Below are 26,674 nucleotides of genomic sequence, written 5' to 3'. Positions count from 1 at the left end.
TATAGGATTAATGACCTTTCCCCCTAATCAATTTGTATACATATAAAAAGTTGTTGACAAAATACATAAAGGTAATGTTAAATATAGTCTTCAAATATACAATCTCGACATATTTATTTTTTTAAAAAAAGTATGGTTTGCTACTAAAAATGATTTTTTCAGGTAGGTCTCAGATTTATCTATTTTTTTTAAAAAAGAGTACGCAAAACTTACATATTTTATAACTGAAAATATCATTTCTTAACGCATAATGACTATTAAAATACTTATTTCAATGGTAGAGATATTTTTTTTCCTATTTTATTTTTTCTAAATTAATTGTGATTTTTATGAGTTGAAGTGAGCGCAGAACATCGAAAAAATTTGGCTTCGTTTAGAATTTCAACCTATCTCAACTCATCATTACAATTTTTTCAAATTCTAACATCAAATATAATAAAAAATTTAATTTTTTCAAACCTCAAAATAATAATAATATTAAAAAATAATATTCTAATAATATTTTATCATCTAAACTCAATTCAGTTTAATATCTAAACGCAACCTTAATTATTTACTATTGAACCATTATTTTGTGAGTATTAAGTATTCTCACAATGATATTTTTAGGTAGGTCTCAAATTTATCTATTTTTTTAAAAAAGAGTATGCAAAACTTACATATTTTATAACTGAAAATATCATTTATCAACACGTAATGACTATTAAAATACTTATTTCAATGGTAGAGATATTTTTTTTCCTATTTTATTTTTTCTATATTAATTGTGATTTTTATGTGTTGAAGTGAGTGCAGAACTTTGAAAAAATTTGGCTTCGTTTGGAACTTAAACCTATCTCAACTCATTATTACAATTTTTTTAAATTTCAACATAAAATATAATAAAAAATTTAACTTTTTTAAATCTTGAAATAATAATAGTATTAAAAAATAATATTTTAATAATATTTTATCATCTCAACTCAATTCAATTTAATATCTAAACGTAGCCTTAATTGTTCATTATTAAACATTATTTTGTGAGTATTAAATATTCTCACAATGATACGTTAAATTTATTATAGAATATCAAACAGTTGAGATATTGTTTACATTTTTTTTTTTTAATCTTAGATATTGTTTACATTAATATCGAATATCAAAGCTATAGCCGCCTATCCTATCTACCAAACCTTTTTAAACGAGTTTCATGTCTCAAAAAAAAAAAAAAAACAGAGAGAGAGAAAGAGAGAGTGTATAACCAAATGTCGGTCCAATGATAAGTGGGCTGAATGTGGACGGGATTGGCCATCTGGTACACTTTTTCGGTCGAATGCGAAACCTTATAGGCACGCAAAACTGCGATTTTAACGACGGTCGTGCGTGAATAATCTCTATTTTCCATCTTTATAATATTTTATACACAATATTTTATATAATTATGTTATAAATTGAATAAATTTTTTTATAAAAATAATATTACTTTAAAATAAATTCTTATTTTAAAATACAATTATGAAATGTGTTAGGTAAGTATGCGGTATGGTAAATTTGAGACTAAAACCGTTTTGTATATGATCATGGGGTTTTGCTATTCCAACATATTTTAGGTGACGACTATTTATGACCGATATGATATATACAACTTATTTAGAATCAATAATTATAATAAATATAATTAAAGAATAAAGATTGCATTTTTTTTCTAAATTCCATAGATCTCAACCATACTGTACAAAGAAAATAATTCCCAGTTGATCTATTTTCAGTGCACCTAATGGCCCCAATAGCAAAAAGTAGATTTTCAGGTACCGACCATTATGTCATTAGAAAAACTCTATGGTTGTTGATCCCACGCGTCAGCACACTGACGTGTGGAGTTTTATTTTATTTTGTATTCTTTTACCTTTAACAAAATCAGAAGAGAGAGAGGTTAATGAGAGTTTGAGGAGATAGTGAGGCCAATGAGAGCTTGAGGAGGGAGAGAGAGAGGTCAGAGAGAAACTGAGGGGAGAGAGAGGTTGAAAGTGATGGTGATAAGTCTGACATAAAACTGAAAAAATAAAAAAATATGGGATATGTGGTAAAATAATGACTAATCTATAGCATAATTCTATGTTATTATCTTTTGGACCGTCTTGAATAGGGTAAATATACTATGCCTATTTACAAGTTTGAAAGGGATTTGACACCACTATAAGGGCTCGCGGAGTGCCGCCTTGAGCCTAGATCATGATGACCCAACGAATTACTAGACTTGAAACTCAAATCACTCTAGCCCAATAGAGTTCACGCCGGTTTGTTAAGGACATGAACGTCCGGTCGCTTATATTGGGACAATTAAGATATTCACTCATTTAAAATAAGTGGATAATCCATAGGTTTCGAGGTTCAAATTTTAAATAGTGGGCAAAACAATTAATCTGGATCATCTTAAAAAGTCAAATACTTTATTTAAAGAATCCAATTACGTTAATAAAAGCTCTAGACTATTTTTACTTTAAGAAGATTTAGATCGTTACTGACTTAGGTGTTAGAAGGGCCTTATCAGACCCCCAAGCCATCTCACTCTTTGATTACAGGAGATCGAGAGTGCGTAACGGTAAAACACGTCCTTAATAGAGGTATTATTCAAATTCTATTTTACTACTATCAAATTTATTATTAGTGTGAACAAATCTATTGTTAGTACAGGAAAATAATTATGTTTTACACATCTATAATTATTAACAACTCTGCTATGTACAGTCGCCGAATACAGTCGCTGCGGAGTCGGCTGACGTGGATATTACAAAAAAAAACACTAAACGCAAAACAGAAGAAAACTTTGTTTTCTTTCGAATTCCCGCTTTGCTTTGGTGGTCTGGTCAGTCGTCTTCGGCGTCGTGGTGTTGTTCCTCAGATCGTAAACTTGCTCTTTGTTGTGGTCTTCAAGTCGATCTGTGCTCACCCATTTGCATAAGTCATCTTCCTCGTGTGGGTCTTCGACTTTAAATCAGCAAGACGCCAAGCATGACAGCTTTGACTCTCTCAAAAGCTTCGGGCTTTACACATTTACGACTGGTAGGAGAGGTTGGCGTCCAGGATTTACACATGGATTTGTGCTCGCCCATTTGCGTGGGTCATCTTCAAATCTTCAAGTGTGGGTCTTCGACTTTGTAAGTGCAGACTTCCATGAAAGCTCCAAATCAGTAAAGGGTATTTGTTCATTGTAGATACCCAGTAAAAAATTGAAGAAATACCCAGTAAAGGGTATTTGGTCTTCTCCTTCGTGTGGGCTATAGTCGTGCGAAATACCCAGTAAAAAATTGAAGAAACTGTACAATGGTAAAGCACATTTTTTTACTTGCTCTTGTTTCATGATTTCTTGGGAGTTGTTGTTTTAGGAACAATGTTGACAAAATCTGTTAGCAGGAACAATATTGCACATTGGTTGAGTTTATTGGTGATGAATGAAATTCATGCTTCGGTGTAAAAAAAAAAAAAAAAAAACACCCCAGAATATTGCAAGTTTCTCAAAACTCACATGCCATTTCTTTTTAGGATGATTGTGAATGGGAATACATATTGAAATTCTTTCGAGGCCATCTTGTTTGCTATATCCATTCTAACTTGGAGCTGTAGGAATGAATGAATTCTACTAATTAGTTATTATAGTATGAAAATTTGTTATGGGTTTCAATATATTGTCTTGTAACATCTTATGTTAAAGTATACTCCAAAATCTACAAAGAAGTTAGTCGAAATTAAGCTATAATTCACATAATCATAGTTCGGATGGAGTTAACTATTGGAAGTAAAGGAGTGTTAATTTTTCGACTTAGTAAAAAGATCTGAAAACAGAGAATTAAGGACCACAAACTTCTTTCAATAGAAATGCCTCATTATGCTTAAACAATTGAACATAAGCCAGTCTTTCAACTGGAAATTGGTGGGGTAGGAGCTAAATTCACAAGCCGAAAACAAAACACAAACATTCAGGTACAGCCAATGTACAAAGGAGAGAAATAATGAGGGTGTCATTAATTAATCGATCAATTAATCAATTAATTAATGGATGCTATGCAAACACCTCTGTGTAACTGTTTGCAAACAAATACTTGAAAGCCAAGGAGAGCCACCATCTTTTTATGCCTGTAGGTACCCTTCCCTTTAAGGTAAGAAACCACTAATGCTTATTAATGGTAGTACTTCTTTAGGAAAGTATAACAAATGCTTATTCATGTTGCAGTTATTATGTCATTTTAGTAATACAACTAAACTTAAGTATCCTTGCACGAATTTTGTTTCACTTGGGCATACATACCTAAAGACAAATCATGAAAATGCAGGAATTTAAGACTACTGATGGGAGTCTCTTCAGGGGACTAATTCTAAAAAGGTCTCAATCATGTTATTGGTTTTAGTTATTCAACCACTTCAAAACTGCTAAAGTATAAATTTCCTAGAAAGAGCTGCATGCAAGCACAATATATTCTATTTGAGTTTAGAAACAGCACTAGAACTCGTTCTTCCTCTTAGAAGCTTTAAAATTAAAATTTCAAATATTATATTCATACTTCATACCTCATACCTCATTTCTTTGGGCTAGGATGTTTCTAATATTATATTCTTCTCAAAGACTAACCTTGGATATTGAACATCGTGTATAGGGCATTGGATCACGCTCGGTGCAATGATATGGTTGAATTTTAATTTCTGCAAAAACTTTTTTTGAACCTTTATGGATGTAGATGAATTTTATTTTATTTTTTGGGGGGGAGGGGGTGTTTGAACACCCAACCCAATCATGGACTCAATATATGGCATGATGCCATAATAAGTATGTGCATAAAAATCTTCTATTAGATATGACTTCTCATTAAATATTCTTATTTTAACTGCAGGAGTATTGTCTATGGAGGCTATGCTGCTTAGGACATGTTGAAGCTGCAATGGAGAGTAGCCACACTTTGAGCAAATGCATTTATGTTTAATTGTATAATGTAATTTAGCTTCATTCCCAAATTGGCCAGAATAGAAGTGGGAAAAGGAGTTATTCCCATGTATTGTTAATTAGTCTCTCTTATTATAGTTTGTGCCATTTGGCACTAAGATAAAATGTTAAGAGTCTTGTGGTTTTGTATGGTCAAAACAAATAGGTACATTTATTTATGCTGGAGTTGGCCCCCAGGTTTTGTCTCCATTGTTTTTTTCTTGAATCAGAACTCCAATTGGTACTCTTATCCTTCAGTTGGAATACAGGTTTTAAGTACTGAAAATGCCATTTTTTGAGTTTTGGTATTTTTGTTGAATACTTGGTAATTGCAATAGGGATAATTGCAGGACACGGGTCCCATTTCAATCTACACTCTGTTTATAAAAAGAAAAATGTTTGGTCCCATTTCAATCTACATATGTTTTTTCTATTGTTCATTTTCTCCCACTACAGAAACCAACATTTCAAACCAACAGCCACCATTACAGGTTCACTACCAATGTAACTTTATTAATTTGCACTCCCAGTACACCTCCATAATCATAAAAGCTGTAGCTTGAACTAAACCCAAAAACACACACAGGCATTTGCATTTCCTCAAACAAACGGAAGTTTATATATATATATATATATTTGAACTTGCAAATATAGAAAACTATTAAAAATGCAAACCCTTCCTCAATAGTTTGAGTGTCCAATACATGAATTACATTTATGATATGTTAGCTGCTATATAATCTTGGAAATGAGTGTTACAGGAGTTACACTGCAAACGTATAACTGGGATAGTTTAGATAATACATTGTAGATCATCAACTGCAAACAAATGTTTATGTGAGCTCCTGCTATAAATGTCTTCAGAATCAAGTGAAGGTTTAATCTTCTACACTTGTACTTAATGCCGGCTTGCCAAGTTCATGCTTTTAAGCACAAGATGCCAGTCATCAAGAACTAAATTGTATTAATAAACATCAAGCAGATTATGAAATACATAACTGAAACTTTATATCATGTATTCATGCCAATTTTTTTTTTCTAGCAAAAAAATTGTCATAATTCTTATTATACATTACATAATAAGAGTTTAATTTCAAATTGATCCATTCAAAACATTAACGAATGAGAGTAATTGCTTTTTCTTTTTCCTTTTTTGATAATTGATTATAAATATTAATAAATAACAACATCCACCTCAATTTGAAGTACATCCAGGATCTTTCTTCATATATATTTTGATAACATAACTGCACATAAACCCCTGGGTTTCAGTATCCAAGTCAAAGAGATGCTCTGCATCATATTCACCCAGTTCAACACGCCACAAATAGAACAATCTTCAAGAAAAGAACCTCAGATGGTCCCATTTCCATATTCTTATGGCCTCTACTTCATCAAACATCCCAGCTTGGCCAAGAAGATCTAATTGTTCCTGCTTAATTTAATGAAATATTAAAATGATGGATCATTAAACTAAGATATTAGCATAGAAGTTCTAGCAACCCGGCTTGGGTACAAACAAATAATAAACCCACAAATGTGATATCATTTTTCTTTTTTTGAAGGAAGTAGATGTTGATTACTAACAAAAAAAAATCTTAATCGGGAGGAAGAAACATTAACTTAGTTGATAATCTTTAGTAGAGCTGATAATATTGAAAGAATAGTAGTAAATGTTCCCTACCATAGAGTGAGACACTGAAAACATACCAATGGAGCTGAAATCTTCCAATTAATCTCCAAAGAAAATTAAGGAAGTGACAGATCCAATGGCAAAGGAAATGCCTCACGGATAATACGGCTCAGGGGAGAAAAGTGGACTCAAAAGGCAAACCCTAGAGAGAACCGTACGTGATGATTTCGCGTGACTATGACTCAACACGCTTCCATGATTGTTTCACTGAGGAAGGCGATCTTAAGGGCCACACTAACATATAGTTTAACCAAAAACAAAAACAAAACAAAACAAAAATTAAATTTAAATTAATAGTGTAAGAAACCCACCGATTACAAGAGTCATTGATCACCTTTCTCTAGGGTTAACGGCAACCAAAAAGGAGGGACGGAGGCTTTGAGGGTGGGAGGCACTTCAAGGGAGGGAAAAGGAAACACAAAGGGAGGGATGGTGGAGACTTCGGCTTCGAGAGAGGAAATGAAATCGCAGAGAATGAGGGAAATGGAAATTGTTCAAAACGATGCGTTTCTTTATTTTGCCACATCAGCCACGCTTACACGGCGCTTGCACCAGCCGACTGAATTTAGAGTTTCTCAATTATTAATCAGTAAAAAATACATAAATAAATAGATAACACAATTATATCTTAGTTATTAAGCAAAGGAAATTGGAATGGTAGAGTTTAAGAAAAATTATATTTATAAGTCAACGTGAAATACGCACTCTCTGAATCTCTATATAATTGACTTTGCATGATTTAATTTGGAGAAAAGAATTTAAAAATTAAATTTTATACTGATAAAATCTTGAATGAGAAGCCGTAAACTTCCACACTAACTTTTAAATAGAAAAATTCTGAATTTAATATTGGTATTGGGGCTACTAATAGGATGTATTTGTAATCACAGCCTGCCATATACGAATTTGACAAATAACTAAGAAAAAATGAATGGCCCATAAATATATAAAATCGAAAAGAAGAAAAAATAAAAACAAAACAAAGGGCAAAGAATTTAGGCATCCTTGGGGGTGCAGCTGTTTTATTTCCCCTATTTTGCAAAGATTTGATGGCCATAAGGCCTTTCCAGTACTTCAGGCTTTCCCACCATCATCATCACCACCAAGACCACCACAGCCATCTCCTCTCTCTTTTCCCCACGCCATCTCTCTCTTCCTCCTCTATTTCCCTCTCTCCTCATCTATCTCCCTCCTTCCCCTTCTTCCTCCGCCTCTTCGTCTCCTCCGCCACATCCCTCTCTCGCTCAAAGCAGCAGCCCCAGCAGCAGCCGCAGCACCAATCCCCCAGCCAACACTATAACCCGCCTTCGCTCCCCCGCCTTCGTCAGCTGCCAACGCTATCGGAAACCCTGGCGCAGAAGATCGGTAAATCCATCCGCCGCCCTGGCGCCCCCTCCAAGGCTAGGGTTTATGCTGATGTCAACGTCATTCGCCCCAAAGACTACTGGGACTACGAGTCCCTCGCCGTCCAATGGGGGTACCTAATCTCTCTTCATTCGTTTTACGTGCGTATTTTTATGTATAAGAACATTTATGTTCCTAATTTTACAACAATTTGGAGTGTTACGTTGCTTTCCAAAACAGAATTGTTGTAATAATCTTCCGTGGAGTATTTGGTTTGCAACTTTGCATAAAGTATAAAAGTGGAAAACTTAGGGTTTCGAATTTCGAAATTTGGTTCTTACTGTGGAGCTGGAATGTGTGTTTAACGGTTTATATGTGGTATTGATTGGTTATATAGGGAGCAGGATGATTACGAGGTGGTGAGAAAGGTTGGGAGGGGAAAATACAGTGAAGTATTTGAGGGCGTTCACTGCACCGATAACGAGAAATGTGTTATTAAGATTCTTAAACCGGTAAAGAAGAAGAAGGTGAGTTGCATGATTTCCATTGGCTTTGGTTCGGAGTTTTATACCTTGGTCTTCAAATTCCATGATATAATGATAGATTAGTGCTTCGTATTTTTGGAATTTTATCATTTTAATGCTTGCTATATATAGTAATTGTGGTCTGTTTCAAAGATATTGCTATTGTGACGGTGCTGGATTTGATACACACTAATTGATTCAATGATTCAATCTACCATCCTTTCTGAACTAGACATAACGGTGCTTCTGCATCATCGAGCCATTGTATATTTTTGGAAATGATCGAGATTTTATTAAAAACAACCTAAAATGCATAGCTACACAGGAAACCAAGCCATTATATATTTGAATTATTTACGTTTCTGTTTCAATATTATATTAATTTTATTCTAAAGACTCACTGTTGGTAAACTTACCCTTTTTTCCTTTAAGTTTCCATTTCAATATTATATTAATTTTGGTTTAAAGACTCACTGTTGGTAAACTTACCTTTTTTTTCCCCTTCCCACCTCCCCATACAAAAAAATGCAGATTAAGAGGGAAATAAAGATACTACAGAATCTTTGCGGTGGGCCGAATATTGTGAAGCTGCTCGATATTGTTAGAGACCAACAATCGAAGACCCCAAGTCTTATATTTGAACATGTGAATAATACAGATTTTAAAGTGCTGTATCCAACACTCTCTGACTATGACATTCGATATTACATCTATGAGCTTCTAAAGGCAAGCTTACTGTCCTCTTTTCTTCGCCTTCATTAAGATTAATGAGTTCTCATTTGTAAGTCATGTTCCATATGTCCTTTTTGATGTGTGGTGGAACCATGGAAGCTTATAGACATAGTATGTAAATATATTTTTTCAGACTAATTTTGATTTTTTTCTATATTGTTCAGAATTTTCCTTTTATTTATCTCCCTAGTAGCTTGCAACTTTTTCTCTCTCTTAACGTTTTCTTTCCGTACAACCAAAACTTCGATGAAGAAAAAGCCTATCTTTTCCTTTTGGTGATTTTTTGGTGCATGTAGTAGTGGTGAGTTAGTGTTTGATTTTAGTGAGTTATGGGTACTGCGAAGCAGGTTGTCATTGAATCCAAGGTTTTTGAGGTAGTAAGGGATGGTAGGTTTGTATTCTTGATTGAGAAAGGATGGAAGGTGGTGAAAGAGATTAGATTGGGGCTAGGCACGACAAGGTGGTTCATCAAAGCCTTGGAGGATTGCTTGAAGGCTGCGAGGAAGAAGTTTTATTCTGCACATAGGGAAGGATATAGGGGCTATGTTGCATAGAGACACCGCAACTCAAGAGGATCCTTCATGGCATTGATGGAGTATGGTGGAGGTGGGTATCGGAACTTCTTATTCATCCCAAAAGATGGGGAGGGAAGGGGTTGGAGGAAGTTGGTGGAGGTTATGAGGGAGGCTGGTTGTACAGGTGGTCCTATGTTTCAGCCACCACAACAACCACTATTTTGGTTGTACCGAGAGGCACTGCTACCCAAAGGTAGTGTCAGGGGTGGCCATTGCTCTGACACCTCGGCATGCTCGAGAGAGGAGTAGGCCTGCAAAGGAGTGCCACCACTTATGTAGGAGTCTAGGCTCAGGAGAAAGGTGACAGAGTGGCTGTCGGTTTGTACAAGGAAAATGAGTTATGTGCCTTGTAGGAGATGAAATGTCAGATAGTCTAGAATGAGAGAATAATTTGTAGGAATTATTCTCATTAAAATTCGAAATATAGGTACAAGGCAGTATATATAGATTACAGCTGAAGAGAAAAAAAGGAAAGAATAAAGTAGGAAAGAATAAATTAAATACTAACTTCTAAGGAAACTAATCTCCTAGAATATTCACACATTCACACCCAATATCTCCTAGAATACAGCAGAGTTGACTAGGCAGATTTTGGAAACTTTCCAACACTCCCCCTCAAGCTGGTTTGAAGATGTCTTCCATAGCCAGCTTGCCAATTAAGTTTTCAAATTGTTTCTTAGGCAGTCCTTTTGTAAGTATATCTGCTACTTGCTCAGCTGTAGAAATATAGGGCAAACAGATTACCCCACTATCTATTTTTTCCTTGATGAAATGCTTGTCCACCTCCACATGTTTTGTTCTGTCATGAAAAACTGGATTGTGAGCAATAGCTATTGCAGCTTTATTATCACAATACAGTTTCATTGGTAATGAACTAGTAACTTTCAACTCTTCTAGCAATCTTTTAATCCATAGTGCTTCACAAATTCCATGAGCAACAGCCCTAAACTCAGCCTCTGCACTACTCGTTGCCACCACATTTTGTTTCTTGCTGCGCCATGTTACTAAATTTCCTCCAACAAATGTGCAATAGCCAGAAGTTGATCTTCTATCAATGACACTTCCAGCCCAATCTGCATCAGTGTATATTTCAACTTGTAAACTCCCATGACCTCCAAACAATAAGCCTTTACCTGGAGTCCCCTTTAGGTACCTTAGGATTTTGTATACAACATCAAAATGTTCAGGTCCTGGTGAGTGCATAAACTGGCTTACCACACTTGTTGCAAAAGCTATGTCAGGCCGTGTGTGAGAGAGATACAAGAGTTTCCCTACCAATCTTTGGTATTGTTCTCTATTGATTATTTCTTCAGGTTTAGCTGGTTGGAGTCTTAGATTAGGCTCTATAGGTGTTTCTGCAGCTTTACAACCTAAAAAACCTGTTTCTCCAAGTAAATCAAGAACATATTTTCGTTGGGAAACAAATATACCTTTCTTTGACCTTGCAAACTCCATGCCAAGAAAATATTTCAAGTTACCTAAGTCTTTGATTTCAAACTCCTTAGCAAGAATATTCTTTAATCTGTAAATTTCATTACTGTCATCCCCTATCAGAATAATATCATCAATATAGACAATAAGTATAGCTACTTTGCCTTCACCAGTGTGTCTATAGAACATAGTGTGGTCAGCTTGACCTTGGCAGTAGCCGTGACTCTTTATTACCTTCCCAAAGCATTCAAACCAAGCTCTAGGAGATTGCTTAAGTCCATATAAAGACTTCCTCAATCTGCACACCTTCCCCTTGCCTTATTTGCCTTCAAATCCTGGTGGTAGATCCATAAAAACTTCCTCCTCTAGGTCTCCATTTAAGAAAGCATTCTTCACATCTAATTGATACAAGGGCCAGTTTGAATGGACTGCTAGGGATAGTAACACACGGATTGAGTTCATCTTGGCTACAGGAGCAAAAGTTTCCTGGTAGTCAATTCCATATGTTTGAGTGAACCCGTTTGCCACAAGTCTTGCTTTGTACCTCTCTATACTACCATCAGCCTTGAATTTGACTGTAAATACCCATTTACAGCCCACAGTCTTCTTCCCCTTTGGTAGATCACCAATTTCCCAAGTGACATTAGCAATTAGTGCATTCATCTCTTCTTTAACAGCCAATCTCCATTTCGGGTGATCCAAGGCTTCCTGAATGGTTCTTGGAATAAACAAGTGAAAAATATTGGATGTAAAGGCTTTATGAGTATCAGAAAGTCTATGATAGGATAGATGTTTGGCAATAGGATGTGTGGTGCAGGTTCTAACTCCTTTCCTAAGGGCTATAGGTAAGTCTAGATCAGCAGCAGAATTGTCTTTAAAAGGAGCAGGAGTGGAAGAGTTACCTGGTGTATTGGAAGGACCAACTTGTAAAGGTGATGACGATTGGCTTTGCTCCGGATTGGAAGAAGGATTTCTATTATTTTGACGATCTCTTCTTCTAGTATAAACACGAAGTTCAGATGAGGTAATATCTGGTAGTATTTCTCCCCCTGGTTGTGAATCACTTATACCTTGTACAGGTAGACTAGGAATTCCATTATTTTCACTAGATAAATTTTCTGTTTCCTGACCTTTTAAAGGAGTATAGATGTTCATGTCAATGTCAATGAAAACATTAGGAAAAATATTAGAAGTTTGCCAGAACTCATCTTCACTTTTCTCTTTCTCCCCCTGAAGATAGTTATGGCTAAAGTAAGGCTGTTTTTCAAGGAAAAAAACATCCATACTAATGTGAGTTTTCTTTGTAATAGGGTTAAAACATTTGTACCCTCTCTTATTAGGAGGATATTCGAGGAAAACACATTTTTCTGCCCTATGGTCAAATTTGGACAGAAGATGGGTTGGTATATGAACAAAAACAGTGCACCCAAAAACTTTTAGTTGTAAATCTGATGTTACTCGACAAGTAGGGAAAAGGTCCTTTAGGCAGGCTAAAGGAGTGATGTATTTTAAAACACGAGTAGGCATCCTATTAATGAGATAACAGGCAGTCAAAATAGCATCACCCCATAAATATTTAAGAACATGCATAGAAAACATGAGGGCACGTGCAACCTCTAATTAATGACGATTTTTCCCGCAATACCATTTTGTTGTGGGGTGTCACGACAAGTAGATTGATGTTGAACACATTTTGCTGACAAAAAGGTTCCTAAGCTTTTGTTAAAGTATTCAGTACTATTATCACTTCTAAGAATACTGATTTGTGTTTGGAACTGATTTTCAACCATATGATAAAAATCCTTGAATAATTTTTCAACTTCAGATTTATCACTCATCAAATACACCCAACACAACCGTGTATGATCGTCAATAAATGTCACAAACCATTTTTTTCCATATGTAGTAGTGATTTTTGAGGGACCTCAAACATCACTATGAATTAAATAAAAAGGTTTTGAAGCACAATAACCTTTTGATTGATAAGTGTTCCGATGACTCTTAGAAAAATGACAAGTATCACAATGAAGAGAGTTGCAATCAACAATTTTAAATAAATTGGGAAACAAATGTTTTAGATAGAGAAAACTAGGATGTCCAAGTCTAAGGTGCCAAAGCATAATTTGTTCTCGTACAGGCATTGAACTAGTACTACTACTACTCAAACCCTGAGCTTGTTTAATGTTGAATAGGGTCTCATCAAGATAATAGAGTCCATCAATCATCCTAGCACTGCCAATCATCCTCCCCGAGAGTTGGTCCTGAAATTCACAATGGGAATCAAAGAATATGACATTGCAGTTAGAATCCCGTGAGAGTTTACTAACAGACAGCAAATTACAAGCAAGTTTAGGAACATGAAGGACAGATTTTAGTTCAATTTTGTCAGAGATTTGGACAGAACCTGTTCCTGCAATGGATGAGAAACTTCCATCTGCATTTCTGACTTTTTTATTACCAGGACAAGGGTAATAAGATTGAAAAAATTGTGAAGTACTAGTCATATGGTCGGATGCACCAGAATCAATAATCCATGGTGCAAGAGTTAAGCCATAAGAGTAGGTACTAGGGGTATCACCTGTTTGGGCCAAGGAACCAGTAGGAGGGCCGGATGTAGGAGTGGATTTCAGCAATTGAAGAAGATGATCCACCTGCTCAGCACTTAGGAAATTAGCCTTTGTTTCATTTACTCTAGGGGCTATATAGTTGCTGCCAGAGGTTCCAGATTTGCTGCTCTTCCAGTTTGCAGGCTTTCCATGGAGTTTCCAGCAAGTCTCTCTAGTGTGGCGTGGTTTATTGCAATAATCACACCATACCTGAGGCTTATCTTCAAACCTTCTTTGGTTAGAATAGGACCGCTGTGCAGAAATATTGGCAGTGGACAGATCTGTGCTAGTAGCACAATAAGGAGCAGGGTTGGCAGCAACTAAAGTAGAGTTCTCCACAGTTTCATCCTCCTTTTTTTTATCATGACATTCCGATGACAATCTTCTCTTCGCACCTCAGAAAATACCTCTCCAAGTGGAGGTAATGGCTGTCTCCCTAGAATCCTTCCCCTAACTTCATCAAATTCATCATTAAGTCCAGCCAAGAATTTAAAAATTCTGGCATTCTCTACCATCTTCTTATTATGATTGCAATCATCAGAATTTTTCCATTCATAATCATTGAATAATTCTAAATCCTGCCAAAGTCCCTTAAGAACATTGAAATACCTGGTCACACTGCCTTCTCCTTGGTGAGTATTGCTGATTTTCTGCTGCAATTCATATATCTGAGAGTAATTTCCAAGGTCAGAATACATCTGACTGACATTGTCCCAGAGCTCCTTTGTAGTCGAATAGCACATGTAGTTGGCACTAATTTCTTCATCCATAGCATTCACAAGCCATGCCATCACCATTGAATTTTCTGCATCCCATATAACATAGGATGAGTCTGTTTTCTCGGGCTCCTTGGTTTCACCAGTCAAGTACCCTATCTTCCCTCTCCCTCGAATATACATCTTGACTGATTGTGACTAGCGTAGGAAGTTTGCCTCATTCAGTCGTATGTTTGTGATTTGGACAGAGTAGGGTTCAGAATGGGTAGGTTTTGGTTCTGGTTTGCTTTTGGATTTGGCCTTGTTTGAAGTATCAGCCATGGTAAAAGGCTTGACAGCAACAGAAAAGAAAGGCAAAGAAGAAGGAAGAAAAAACAAGATATTAGGGGCTGATTTGAGCCGCCAGAGGGAATAGGGTTTTTAGATGAATCAGAAAAGGAGCCTTGCTCTTGATACCATCTAGAATGAGAGAGTAATTTGTAGGAATTATTCTCATTAAAATTCGAAATATAGGTACAAGGCAGTATATATAGATTACAGCTGAAGAGAAAAAAAGGAAAGAATAAAGTAGGAAAGAATAAATTAAATACTAACTTCTAAGGAAACTAATCTCCTAGAATATTCACACATTTACACACAATATCTCCTAGAATACAGCAGAGTTGACTAGGCAGATTTTGGAAACTTTCCAACAGATAGATTTGCTGCAAGTGAATATCAATTGGATGATACGGTGCATAGAGGAGAAAACAAGGATGGGCTTGGGTTTGGAAGTGGGCTGTGGTCCAAGTGAAGCTAAGAGGAAGGGTGCTACAACATGGGAAGAAGGTAGCATATGGGAAGAAGAGCTTCGTGGGGCTTAGATTGGGAAGAAGAATTTTGTGGGCCATGAAGATGAGACAGACTTGAAGGGGAAGAAGGCTGCTTACGGGTTGGGCCCAAGTAAAAGCCCACGTAGGGTCTGGAAGGAGAGAGGCCCGATATCGACAAAGGAGAAAGTCAGTTTATTGGGTGTGTTGGAGGTGTCTGATACTTCTATACCGGGTCCGAGTCTTGGGCCGAGTCTGACACAGAAAGGGGCAACGGCTTCTGGCGACTCAGGTGGTGGTTCGTCCCACAAACAAAAATGTTTGCAGCTTAAAAAAAAGGAAGTAAATTTCTTGAATAAAATAACAAATTCTTGAGACGAAACAATCATCCAAGCCCTTACATGAAACATAATGCCTACATAACAGCTTTCTGCTCCAGAATGAGAACCATTCATACTTTCAAGGTCCAATCTCAATATTTTCATCAAACCTTGTCAAAACAACAACATTGCCCAGATCACTTGAGAACCAAAAATCTCAAAATTGATGAACTAAAAGTATCTTAATTGCCTCGTGCTCTTTGAACAACTCTGGGTTTTATTTTTTCTAAATCTCACTCAGAGAGAGAGAGAGAGTGATAGCATTGAAATATTTTTGAAGGTTTAGTGGTGATGGGAGCCATAAGGGGAAACAACAGGGAAGAATATCACAAACCAAGGAAGTGTTGGTCAGGTTAAACTCTGATTGCTTTCTTGTTTAAGATCTGATGCATTGGGTGTAGTCAGATTTCTATGCCTTGTTCCCCCCTTTTTTATGTTAATTGTTTTAGAGAATTGCTACAGACATAGAGATTACACAAAGTAAATTCACAAATTGATGTAGTTTCATGGAATCCGTGAGATTTGCTTTATAATGAAAGTAACTTTACAATCTGATGTATCACATCAAACCACATTAGTTTGTGGGCTTACTTTCGTATAATTCCTTTATGGCTAAAATATTTTCTATTATTTTATACACAACACTCTCAAGCTAGTCAAAATATTCTGCTTAAAATTTGTGCCTTGATTTTCTTAGTGTTCACATGCACAAACTGGTCCACTGATAATCTAACCCTTATTTCTAACTTGGGGGGAGTCTTGCATTTCTATTGATTGAATCTGTAGGCATTGGATTACTGTCACTCACAAGGCATTATGCATCGAGATGTGAAGCCCCATAATGTAATGATCGATCATGAACAGCGTAAGCTTCGTCTTATAGATTGGGGCCTTGCAGAGTTCTATCATCCAGGGAAAGAATATAATGTCCGTGTTGCTTCAAGGTTTGCTTTCTTTTTTGGAAAGATCTTGATTTATATTTGTCTCATGTTTTCTCTCTTTCGAAACTAACCTATTCTGTTTTCCTTTTGGTTTCTAGTATCTAGAAATTGCCTGATAGTTGCATCTTATTTTGGATCTATTGGGGTTATTATTAGGGATGGGAAAGGAAATTTGTTTTTACTTTTGATGAAAACTAATGAATTAGCGACAACTTGAACATATCTGTTTTGAGAAATTGTAGATAATGGATTCCCTGCTGCAAAATTCATCATTACGGATTCATGAGTCTAGTCGTTGGTGTTCACTTGTCTGTCTAGTCCTTGATTGCATCTTAGTATGGGCCTATTGTGCCTCACATTACTTTGGGTGGCTCATTCTTATAAAAGAAAAAAATGTTACTTTGGGTGGCACAGGAGATTGCTTACTCTTTTCATGGGCAACTCATTTTTTGAAGAGTGGAAGGTAAAAAAAAAATAGAAAAGAAGAGTGGGCAACTCAGATGGCGGCAATTTTAATAAAATCAGATTCAAGGAGCTGTAGATATTGGATTAGATGTTGCAGAACTTATGAGTCTAGTTTCTTAAGGTTTACTATACCTTGCTAATTATATGTTGAGGTAAACAAACATTTGTAAGAAGAGGTAATGTGATACATGTAGTGTGTTGCACATTTTATTTAATTAATTTGACATCCTTTATAGTTAGCTTTAATTTTATTTTGGGTTTCGTATCGAAAGCTTTAATTTATGAATTTGGAGTTAGGATCATTATTGGTTTAGAATTCTATAAATAATTCTTAAAGTCAAAGGTCTAAAGATAAGCAAGCGGACTAGAGTAAATGCTATTTAGTGAAGAATCACTGAGTTATGGATGGGAAATAGCAAAGAGTTATTATTTTTTTATATAAGTAAGAAGACAATTTTAGAGCACTGTTACATTCACAAAGAAATTACATAAAATAATCTCACTAACTGACGTAACTTCATTTGATTTGTTAGATCTACTTTATAATAAAAGTAACTTTACAATCTGACGAACCACATCAAGCCACATAAGTTTGTGGGATTGTTTTTGTGTAATCCCTTTGTAGCTAAAGTATTTCTCTTTAAAAAATAGAAAATGACAACAAAAAGTCGTGAGCGGAAGCTCCATTAAGCGCTAAAGCAGAAAACCATTGCAGTAAAGAGTATACAAAAAAATTTCAGATTTCCACAAAGGTGTGCTCCTTATCATTAAAACACCTCTCATTCCTTGCCAATCAAATGCACCACATAAGACACAAAGGAACCGTCTTCCACACTGTAGCCACTTGAGAGCTACCATATAACCCGTTCCTACACGCAAGAAGATCCACCACTCTCAAAGGCATCACCCAAGCCAACCCAACTCTGCTAAAAACTCCATCCCACAAAGCCTTAGCGATTGCACAATGCAACTGTAAGTGATTCACTGATTCCTCATGCTTCACATGAAACACCACTCCATAACAATAAGGCCACGCTTCCTCAGATTATCCATTATCAAAAGACCTCCAAGTGAGGCTGTCCATATAAAAAAAGCGACTTTGGAAGACACGTGAGTCTTCCAAATGCGCTTCCAAGGAAAAGAGGGGCTATGCTGAACAGTCAACACCTTATAACATGAACGAACTGTGAACTTTTTACTTCCCATAGGCTTTTCCTCAACATCTTATCTCTCTCATAACCCCTTACTCCCAGGGAATATAAGAAGCTGAAAAAATCTGAAACATCATCAAGTTCCCAATCCTGAGCATCTCTAATAAAACAAACATCCCACTGCAAAGAACCATTAGAACGAACTAACAAATCAGAAACAGAGGCGTGCCGATCAGAAACCATACGGAAAATAGTCGGGAACACCCTATTAAGGGCCCGATCTCCACACCAAATATCAAACCAAAAATGGATCCTGGAACCCTCTCCAACATCATAGCTAACATATTTAACAAAACTCTCCCACCGCTTTCTAATGAACTTCCAAAGGCTCACACCATAAGCCCCCCTAACCTTCTTAGAGCACCAACCTCCCAGTCACTCCCATATTTTCAATCAATCACCTCCCTCCATAATGACTCCCCTTCCGCTTGATATCTCTACAACCATTTCCCCAACAAAGCCTTATTGAACAATTGCAAATTACGAACCCCCAACCCTTCATTCGAGATAGGAGCACAAAATTTATTCCAACTAACAAGATGGAATTTAGTTTGCTTGCCCATGCCGCCCCATAGAAATGCATGAAATAACTTCTCAATCTGATTAGACACCCCTACAGGCAATGGGAATAAAGAGAGAAAGTAAGTTGGAAGATTGGAGAGTGTACTTTTGTTTAAGGTAATTCTACCTCATTTTGATAAATACAACCGCTTCCCCAGTCAACTTTTTCTCAATCTTCTCAACCACCCCATCCCAAATAACCTTAGCCTTAAAAGACAACCCTAACGGAAGGCCAAAGTATTTCATTGGTTAAGAAGCAAATTTACAGCCCAAAAAGTTCACCAAATATTTTATATTCTGCACCTCCCTCCCCAAAACCATCTCCAACTTACCCAGATTCACCTTAAAGCCCGAAATAGCTTCAAAACATAGCAACACAGCCCTTAAGGCTTGAATTTGATCACAATTCCCATCACAAAAGATCAGAGTATCATTTGCAAAAAGGTGAGAAATTGTGATAGTTCCATTATTGACATTTCCCACTGAAAAGACGGAAATAAACTCCCCCCCGCCCCCCGGACAGCAGCCTCCATGATTCTACCCAACACCTCCATGATGATAACAAATAGGAAGGGAGATAAAGAGTCCCATTGTCTCAAACCACGAGAGATGTGGAAGAAACCACATGGAGTACCATTAATTAACACTTAAAAATGAACAGTAGAAACGCAATGTCTAATCCACGCGCACCACCTCTCCCGAATTATCCAGCTTACAAAGAACACTAGGGATGCCCTCCCTCAATCGACTGTCTAAACATTCATTAGCAACCAGAACAGAAAAAATTATTTGCTTTCCTTGTATAAAAGCATTTTGGGGTTTAAAGATAATTTTTTCCATAATCGTACTCATACTATTAGCAAGTATCTTCGAGATTATCTTGTAAACCCCACTTACTAGGCTAATAGGGCGAAAATCATTCAACTCAAAAGCCCCATATTCTTTGGAATGAGGGCAATGAATGTGGCGTTAAGAGATTTTTCAAACTTATGGAAGGAAATAATTCTTGGAATACTTGCAACACATCTACTTTCACGACATCCCAACGCTTGAAAAAAAGCAATAGAAAAGCCATATGGACCCGGGGCTTTATCTTTGGCCATCCCACTAACCACCTAAAAACCTCATTTTCATCAAACGGTCTCTCCAACCAGCTTGCACTAAGAGGATCCAGAGATACAAAATCCAGAACATCTAGATTAGGCCTCCAAGCCGCTGGTTCGGATAAAAGCGATTCATAAAACTACACAGTATGTAGTAACTCTATGGCGTTACAATGCTGATGAGAATTAGTGCATTTATCACCCTCCTTCAACCAAAGAGCCATTGACTTTTGCCTCCAAGAAATCTCTTCCATAAACAAAACCCTCTCAAGGTCAAACACTACTTCTTTTTTTCTCAACAATGTCTCCTCAAAGATAACCTCATTTTCCTCCCCAACCTCCAAAATATGCAGTTCCAAAAGAGAATTTTTATGGTTGTCAATATTCCCAAATACTTCAACCCCAAGGGGTTGGTTCAAGTGGTGAAGGCCTTGGTCTTGAAGTATCACTCCCTTCAAGGTCTAAGGTTCAACACCTCATGGGTGCAAACAATCATTTGGGGCCACACCCCCTGGTGAAAAGCCAGCGATTTAACTAGTTCCATGTAGGAAAACTTATGAGGGTGCACGGGACCAAGGTTTACTCTGCAGGGGTGGATTTGAAGGGCCCTGCCTTGGAGAGATTTCCCGACATTTAAAAAAAAAAAAATTTCCCAATACTTCATAGTTCCACTTCTTCAAATAAGACTTTAAAGCTTTCAGTTTACCAGTAAGGATAAAACTGGGAGTGCCTGAAAAATGATAAGAACACCAACTCCTAACCCTACGAACATACCCATCAGCTCCTAACCACATGTTTTCAAACTTAAAATATATTTGACCCCATGAATACCACCACAATCCAGCAAAATGGGGAAATGGTATGAGCAAACACGAGACAATCTCTTCTGCCACAACTCTAGATAATGAACCTCCTATGATGGAGATACAAGAAACCTAACCAATCTCGACAACCCCGACAATTGGACCAAGTGGATGCACCCCCTACAAGGGGTAGATCCAAGAGCTCCAAGTTGAAAATGAACTCCGAAAAATCCTCCATTGCCGAGGACATGCTAGGATCACCCGAACGCTCACTAGTGAATCGGGTAATGTTGAAGGCTCCACTCATACACCACGGCGTGTCCCTAAGATAATACAATCCCTCAAATTCCTCCCAGAGTAGACTCCTTTCCCTATCCAGATTTGGCCCATGCACTCCCGCATAAGCCCACTTCCACCCATCCTCAACGCTTTTAAAAGAACACGCCACTGAGAAATTCCCATTGCACTCCTCCACCAACTCCACCACTCTATTGTCCCACATCACAAGAACACCTCCAGAAGCCCCCGAAGATTCCAAGTAAGCCCAACCCACGTAAGAACATCCCCACAAACTCCAAAATGATACTTATATCAATAAAATGCAACTTGGTTTTCTGAAGACAAACAATATCCACTTGCCAACTTCGAAGTAGCAATCTAATACAAAGACGTTTGCTGGAGTCATTGATCCCCTTCACATTACAAGAGAGAATTTTAGGCTTCATGTGAAAAATAAGGAGCCCTCCCTATCAATATGTCCCTCCCAGCACTTCCCTCTTTAATATCATAATTAATGGAGCATTTAAGTCTTCTTAATTCCCCATCCTTCTTGGAAGCTGACTTCAAAGCCGAAGAGTGTCCAGATTCTATAGCAACAAGAAGAGCCTTAAATTGCTCTTCAAACCCATCACACTATATCCCCACACAATCCTATTATTCCTCCACCTTTAAGACCTAGTTAGAAGCACTATTAGATGGAGATTTAGGCGGAAGAGTGTTCGATGGGCCCGGGCCACACACATCCCCATTGAAGTAGTCCCTCTCATAAAGGAACAATGGCAAATTTGACTCATCTGCACCCTCTCCAGATGAGACATTTTGTTGCACTACTTCAGAAATATACAGATCCGAAGTGGAAACCCTACGTTCCATCTCTGGTTGTCGAAATACCTCAACAGGAAAAATAGGCTTAAAAAATAGAGGAATAGACTCCAACGGATTTAGGCCCTTGGCCATAGGGACCATAGACGACATCGGGCTTAAAACCCCCTCCATTTTCCACCTCTCTGTTGTCATTCCAAGGCACCAATTCCCCGTCTTCCACTTGTGGAGGCTTTTTCGATTCCGACACCACCGGGAGAGTCGCCGGCAACAGGCGAATTCGTCTAAGCCAGTTCTGTTGACGTTGGAGCAAAGAATCGATGCCGACGTGTTAGAGGGAAAAATTGATACTGGTACGCCCCAGACAGAATTGACATGAATGCCCATTTCGGACTTTTAGTCTGGCCCGACCCGTCCACCTTTTTCTTTGTCCATTCAAGACCACAACCTTCTTTGGATCCACCCCGAAACCCAGCCCACTAGCTGCTGACGACTTCGGCTTATTCCCAGAGCCCACCATAAATCCCTGAAGGCCCATAGAACCCAGGCCCATTGCAACCCAATTCAACATAAGCTTTATTTGTTCCTTCTTGCCCAATAGGGTGCTCTGCAATCTGCATGGCCATCAAAGAGAACCCCTCACCAAAACGAGCCACCCTTGGAAATCCAACCGTCACCCTTGGGTGCATGGTTCAAATGCAATCCCGGTTGCACCACCTCCCCACCTGCCACACTACGAACGCCAGTCCTCCACCACCATACACGGAGGCATTATCTTCAAAACCTCCACAAAAGACCCCTTGCTTCCTACAGTAGATGAAGAGACCTTCACAGGTGCTCTATTTTTCACGCTCGAAACAAAGGAGAAATCGACAGCCTCCCTCACTGATTCTGCGAACCTCTTCCAACCCTCGTCCTTCCATCCTTCTGGAACAGAATTGAAACCATGCCTCAGTTCATGCCCATATTCTGACAACGTCATGTACCTGCCGAACCTATTGTGACATCTTTGCACCACCAACACATGATTCCCCTTGAGTTTTATAGAACTCTGAGGAGCCTTCAGATGCTCCACAAGCTCCCATCGCAGATGCCAACCAATCCATAGCAAAGGTGTCGATGGAAATAAACTTAGTCACCCTACGACTATTCTCCGTAATCCTCCACCATTGGTCATTTTCACGCTTGAAATCGAAAAGCTTTTGGTTGATACAAATCTTCCGACATGAACCCATCATAAAAAACCAGAACCAAAAAAACCCAACATGCTCATAAGCAATAGCAAAGAGTTATAAAATAATCAGGAATAGATTATGTGAATTAGGGATGGCAAAGAGTAAGTTTTGTTGTCTTGTCCCATCCACGAAGGAGAGGTATATAAGGTGGATGAACTGGATGGCATTGTAACAAAATAATTGGAAATTTGTATTGCAATAGAAGCACACTTGCCTTGGATGAATTTCAATTTTTTGGGATCAGAGAAACCGAGTTTTAAAGACTTGAAGAATGATAAAAGTAATACTAGTTAAAATTAACGAATGCTATTTAGTTTAAATTGTGCAGATCCAAGATTATATTTTTATCATTTGGGAATCATTGATTTAAATGGTTAGTGCAGATTCCACTCATTTAGGGAAGAAGATATATTACGTACCTATGTATGTTAGCAGCAGTAGTCCTTGATATACCAAAGTCTACTGGTTGAGTTTTTGATGATATAGAAATTGAAAATTTGGGTGTCTTCTTTAATTAATAGATGTCCTTCTTCTATTATCACCCCACATTGTTTTGCAGATACTTTAAAGGTCCTGAGCTCCTTGTTGATTTGCAAGACTATGATTACTCCTTGGACTTGTGGAGCCTGGGGTGTATGTTTGCCGGAATGGTGAGCATTTTCCTACCCATTTTAATTTTTATTTGGTTGCGCATTATCTCTATGCATTGTGGAGATGGGCTTTATACTTGAAATTCTCCTTGTACATAGTCATTTTGGTGTGTTCAATTGGGTTGGATCAAGTGGTGGGCCTCCTCTCTGTGAAATTTCATTCTAATCGTTTTCTTATGCAATCCTTAGCCCCTATATCGTGCACTTTTGACCTTGAATGGTCTGCAAATGGTATTTTGTGTCCAAGTATTAGTATCGTAGATATGTTTTGGTAAATTTGTGTTCATCCATATATTAGTGGTTCTTCATCTGTGTGCCTATTCATCAATGGGTGGGAGATAGCTGCGTATTTTAAAGTTTGATACCTTGTCAAGGTACGTGATGCTTACTATTGAGGCTTGTGCTATACAGATATTCCGTAAGGAGCCATTTTTCTATGGGCATGATAATTCTGATCAGCTGGTCAAAATAGCCAAGGTAGGCCTAGTTTTCTTTGGAGGTTTGTACATATGTTTTCAAACATCACATTCTTTTATGTGAAACAAATCTTGGCTGATGGGTGTCACAACGAAGAGAAATATCGAGTTCAAAGTTTGTGTTTTTTCTTCTACCACAGGTGCTTGGGACAGATGAATTAAATGCTTATCTGAACAAATACCGAATAGAGTTAGATCCTCATCTTGCGGTCCTTGTTGGGAGGTTGGGATTATTCTCACGTTTCTATCCTTTTTTATTTTTTTATTTTTAAGTTTGTTGCTATCAGGAAACATGAGTTTTAACAGAGTCAAATCTTGGTTATTGAACTGAAATAGGCATAGCCGAAAACCATGGACAAAGTTCATTAATGTTGAAAATCAACATCTGGCTGTTCCTGAGGTAGAATTCTTCATTATTAGTGATTTATTTATACATATTAAATTGTCCAAGTTTAAAGTGTTCTCTTTAATGCGAGTGCTTTATATTTTTTTAGGCTGTCGACTTTGTAGACAAGCTGCTACGATATGATCACCAAGAGAGGCCTACTGCAAAAGAAGCAATGGTAACGCCTAATCCTTAACTACTAAGCAAAAAATACACCGCTACTGTACACAACTCGTGTTGCTGTCTTTTGCTATCATTCTATATTCTTTTCATTATTTGTCAAGCTTTGTCACTGGAAAGTGAGAATACTCGGATGGTTCTTGGTTACCAAGATTAATAGTGAGACTTTTCGGCTTTTGATCTACCACATGAATATGATTGACTGTCCCAATGAAGTGGACTGTGTGTATGTGTGAATTATGATTATGGGGTTTTCAGTCACGTGTCTGTGAGGATTAAGTTTTCTGGTCTGTTCTTAGTGTGGTCTTGTTGATTCTTAATGCTATTCTGACGTTGATAATGTCAGTATGTTTCTTCAATTTTTATGACGTTTGTAGAATATATGGTAAGTGATGGTGATGTCTTGCAGGGACATCCATATTTTTACCCAATAAGAAATGCAGAAAGCAGCAGAACTCGTATCCAGTAGATTGAATTCCAGATGCTTATCAAGGTATGGTGTCTTCTTTTTCTTGGTCGGGACCTTTCTACCAGGGTCGCAATTAGGATGGTGTGTGCGCCATGTGTTTTTTTTTTCCTTTTCCTTTGAAGTTGGTAATGGAACCGTCAATTTATTGAATTCTATAATTTTATATGACAAATTAGGTTTCTGTAAACTTTCTATATCTGTTCGTGTGTGCTCTGAAGTTGTGAATGTAACTTTGACCCGATCCCTGGCTGGATTGTCGGCTCTGGTTTATTTTGTTTTCACCCTCTCATGTAAAACATTCACACGTGCAATCTCTACTATATATTTTTTTTCACAACTTTGGAATGAATCAAACAATATTCATTGAAAGGGAAGGTTTTTTTAAAAAAAAAAAAAAAAAAAATCCAATCAGATAATATTTTTGTTAAAGATTCGGATCATATATTATTATGGTGGTTCTGATGTTAATAACGTTGTGCTATGGCATATGGCTCATTCGTCCATGATGCTGTGTGGATATCTATGTGGTTGGCGAAAGATAAAAAAAACAATCCACTTGGGGTCTTTCTCACTAGACAAAGTGGTTTGGGCAACGGCCCCATATGTCCAATGGGCTAGTCTTCTGCATGTGCCCCCTATTCATTTGTTACCCTCATATTATTAATGCAGCTTCCCAACTAATTTGAAGGACAACATATGTACAATTGAACTGATCCTTAACGCATCCTATATTAACTCAAAACAAAATTAAAAAAAAAAAAAAAATCTGCCTACCTTTTTAACATATTATTTGTTTATGTTACGGAGTCCCTTACAGAATTCTTTTAATCATTACCACTAAACCAATTAGTAATTTGGAAATGATAGTTGGCCCCCCCAATTGAAACTACTTGATCATTTTTTTTTATTCTTTTAAATTATGCATTACGATGAATAAAAATTTATTTTTCTTATAAATTTTTTGAATAATTGTTTTTTAAAACCTGAAAACTAAAAAAAGAAAATAAAAAATTGCGGTCACTACTCAGTCAATTGCGGGCCTAGTAGCAGCATCCTCAGTAGCTCTTTTGGGTAAATGCATGCGGGTGGAGTTTCTCATTTTAAGATTGTTGTTTACTTTTGAACGTTATTATGATACTGTTGAAACGGTTATCCCGACAGAATGATTGAAATGGGAAGAGTATTTTTATCCCAATGTGACGACAAACTTTGGCATTCTAATTATGCAGCTACCCAAAATTACTCCAAACTATTCAACGTAACGATCCTTCTTATCATCTAAGTGAAACAATCCAATGATATATTGGAACGACCAAAATACTTATTTTGG

General features: G+C 37.2%; 2 protein-coding genes across 2 annotated transcripts in view; one reads left to right on the top strand and one right to left on the bottom strand.

Moving 5' to 3' along the window:
- The first annotated feature begins 7,629 nt into the window (after positions 1 to 7,629).
- LOC118349021 (casein kinase II subunit alpha-like) lies at positions 7,630 to 25,713 on the top strand. Its single transcript, XM_035692169.1, has 10 exons — positions 7,630 to 8,124; positions 8,389 to 8,518; positions 9,047 to 9,241; positions 16,551 to 16,708; positions 23,744 to 23,834; positions 24,246 to 24,311; positions 24,451 to 24,533; positions 24,647 to 24,710; positions 24,805 to 24,873; positions 25,285 to 25,713. Exons 1-10 carry the CDS (start codon positions 7,697 to 7,699, stop codon positions 25,342 to 25,344), a joined length of 1,344 nt encoding a protein of 447 aa, XP_035548062.1. The 5' UTR covers positions 7,630 to 7,696; the 3' UTR covers positions 25,345 to 25,713.
- The window catches only part of LOC118349022, a 32,142-nt gene continuing 18,692 nt past the window's right edge, over positions 13,225 to 26,674 (bottom strand). Inside the window, exon 2 of the mRNA XM_035692171.1 lies at positions 13,225 to 14,527. Within this exon, the coding sequence (XP_035548064.1) occupies positions 14,473 to 14,527 (55 nt within the window). The 3' untranslated portion in view covers positions 13,225 to 14,472. The remainder of the gene's footprint in view (positions 14,528 to 26,674) is intronic.

This window comes from Juglans regia, chromosome 7, assembly GCF_001411555.2.
Source record: "Juglans regia cultivar Chandler chromosome 7, Walnut 2.0, whole genome shotgun sequence".
Classification (NCBI taxonomy): domain Eukaryota; kingdom Viridiplantae; phylum Streptophyta; class Magnoliopsida; order Fagales; family Juglandaceae; genus Juglans; species Juglans regia.
Note: the sequence above shows the minus strand (reverse complement) of the source record. Positions and strands in the feature narration are given on the sequence as shown.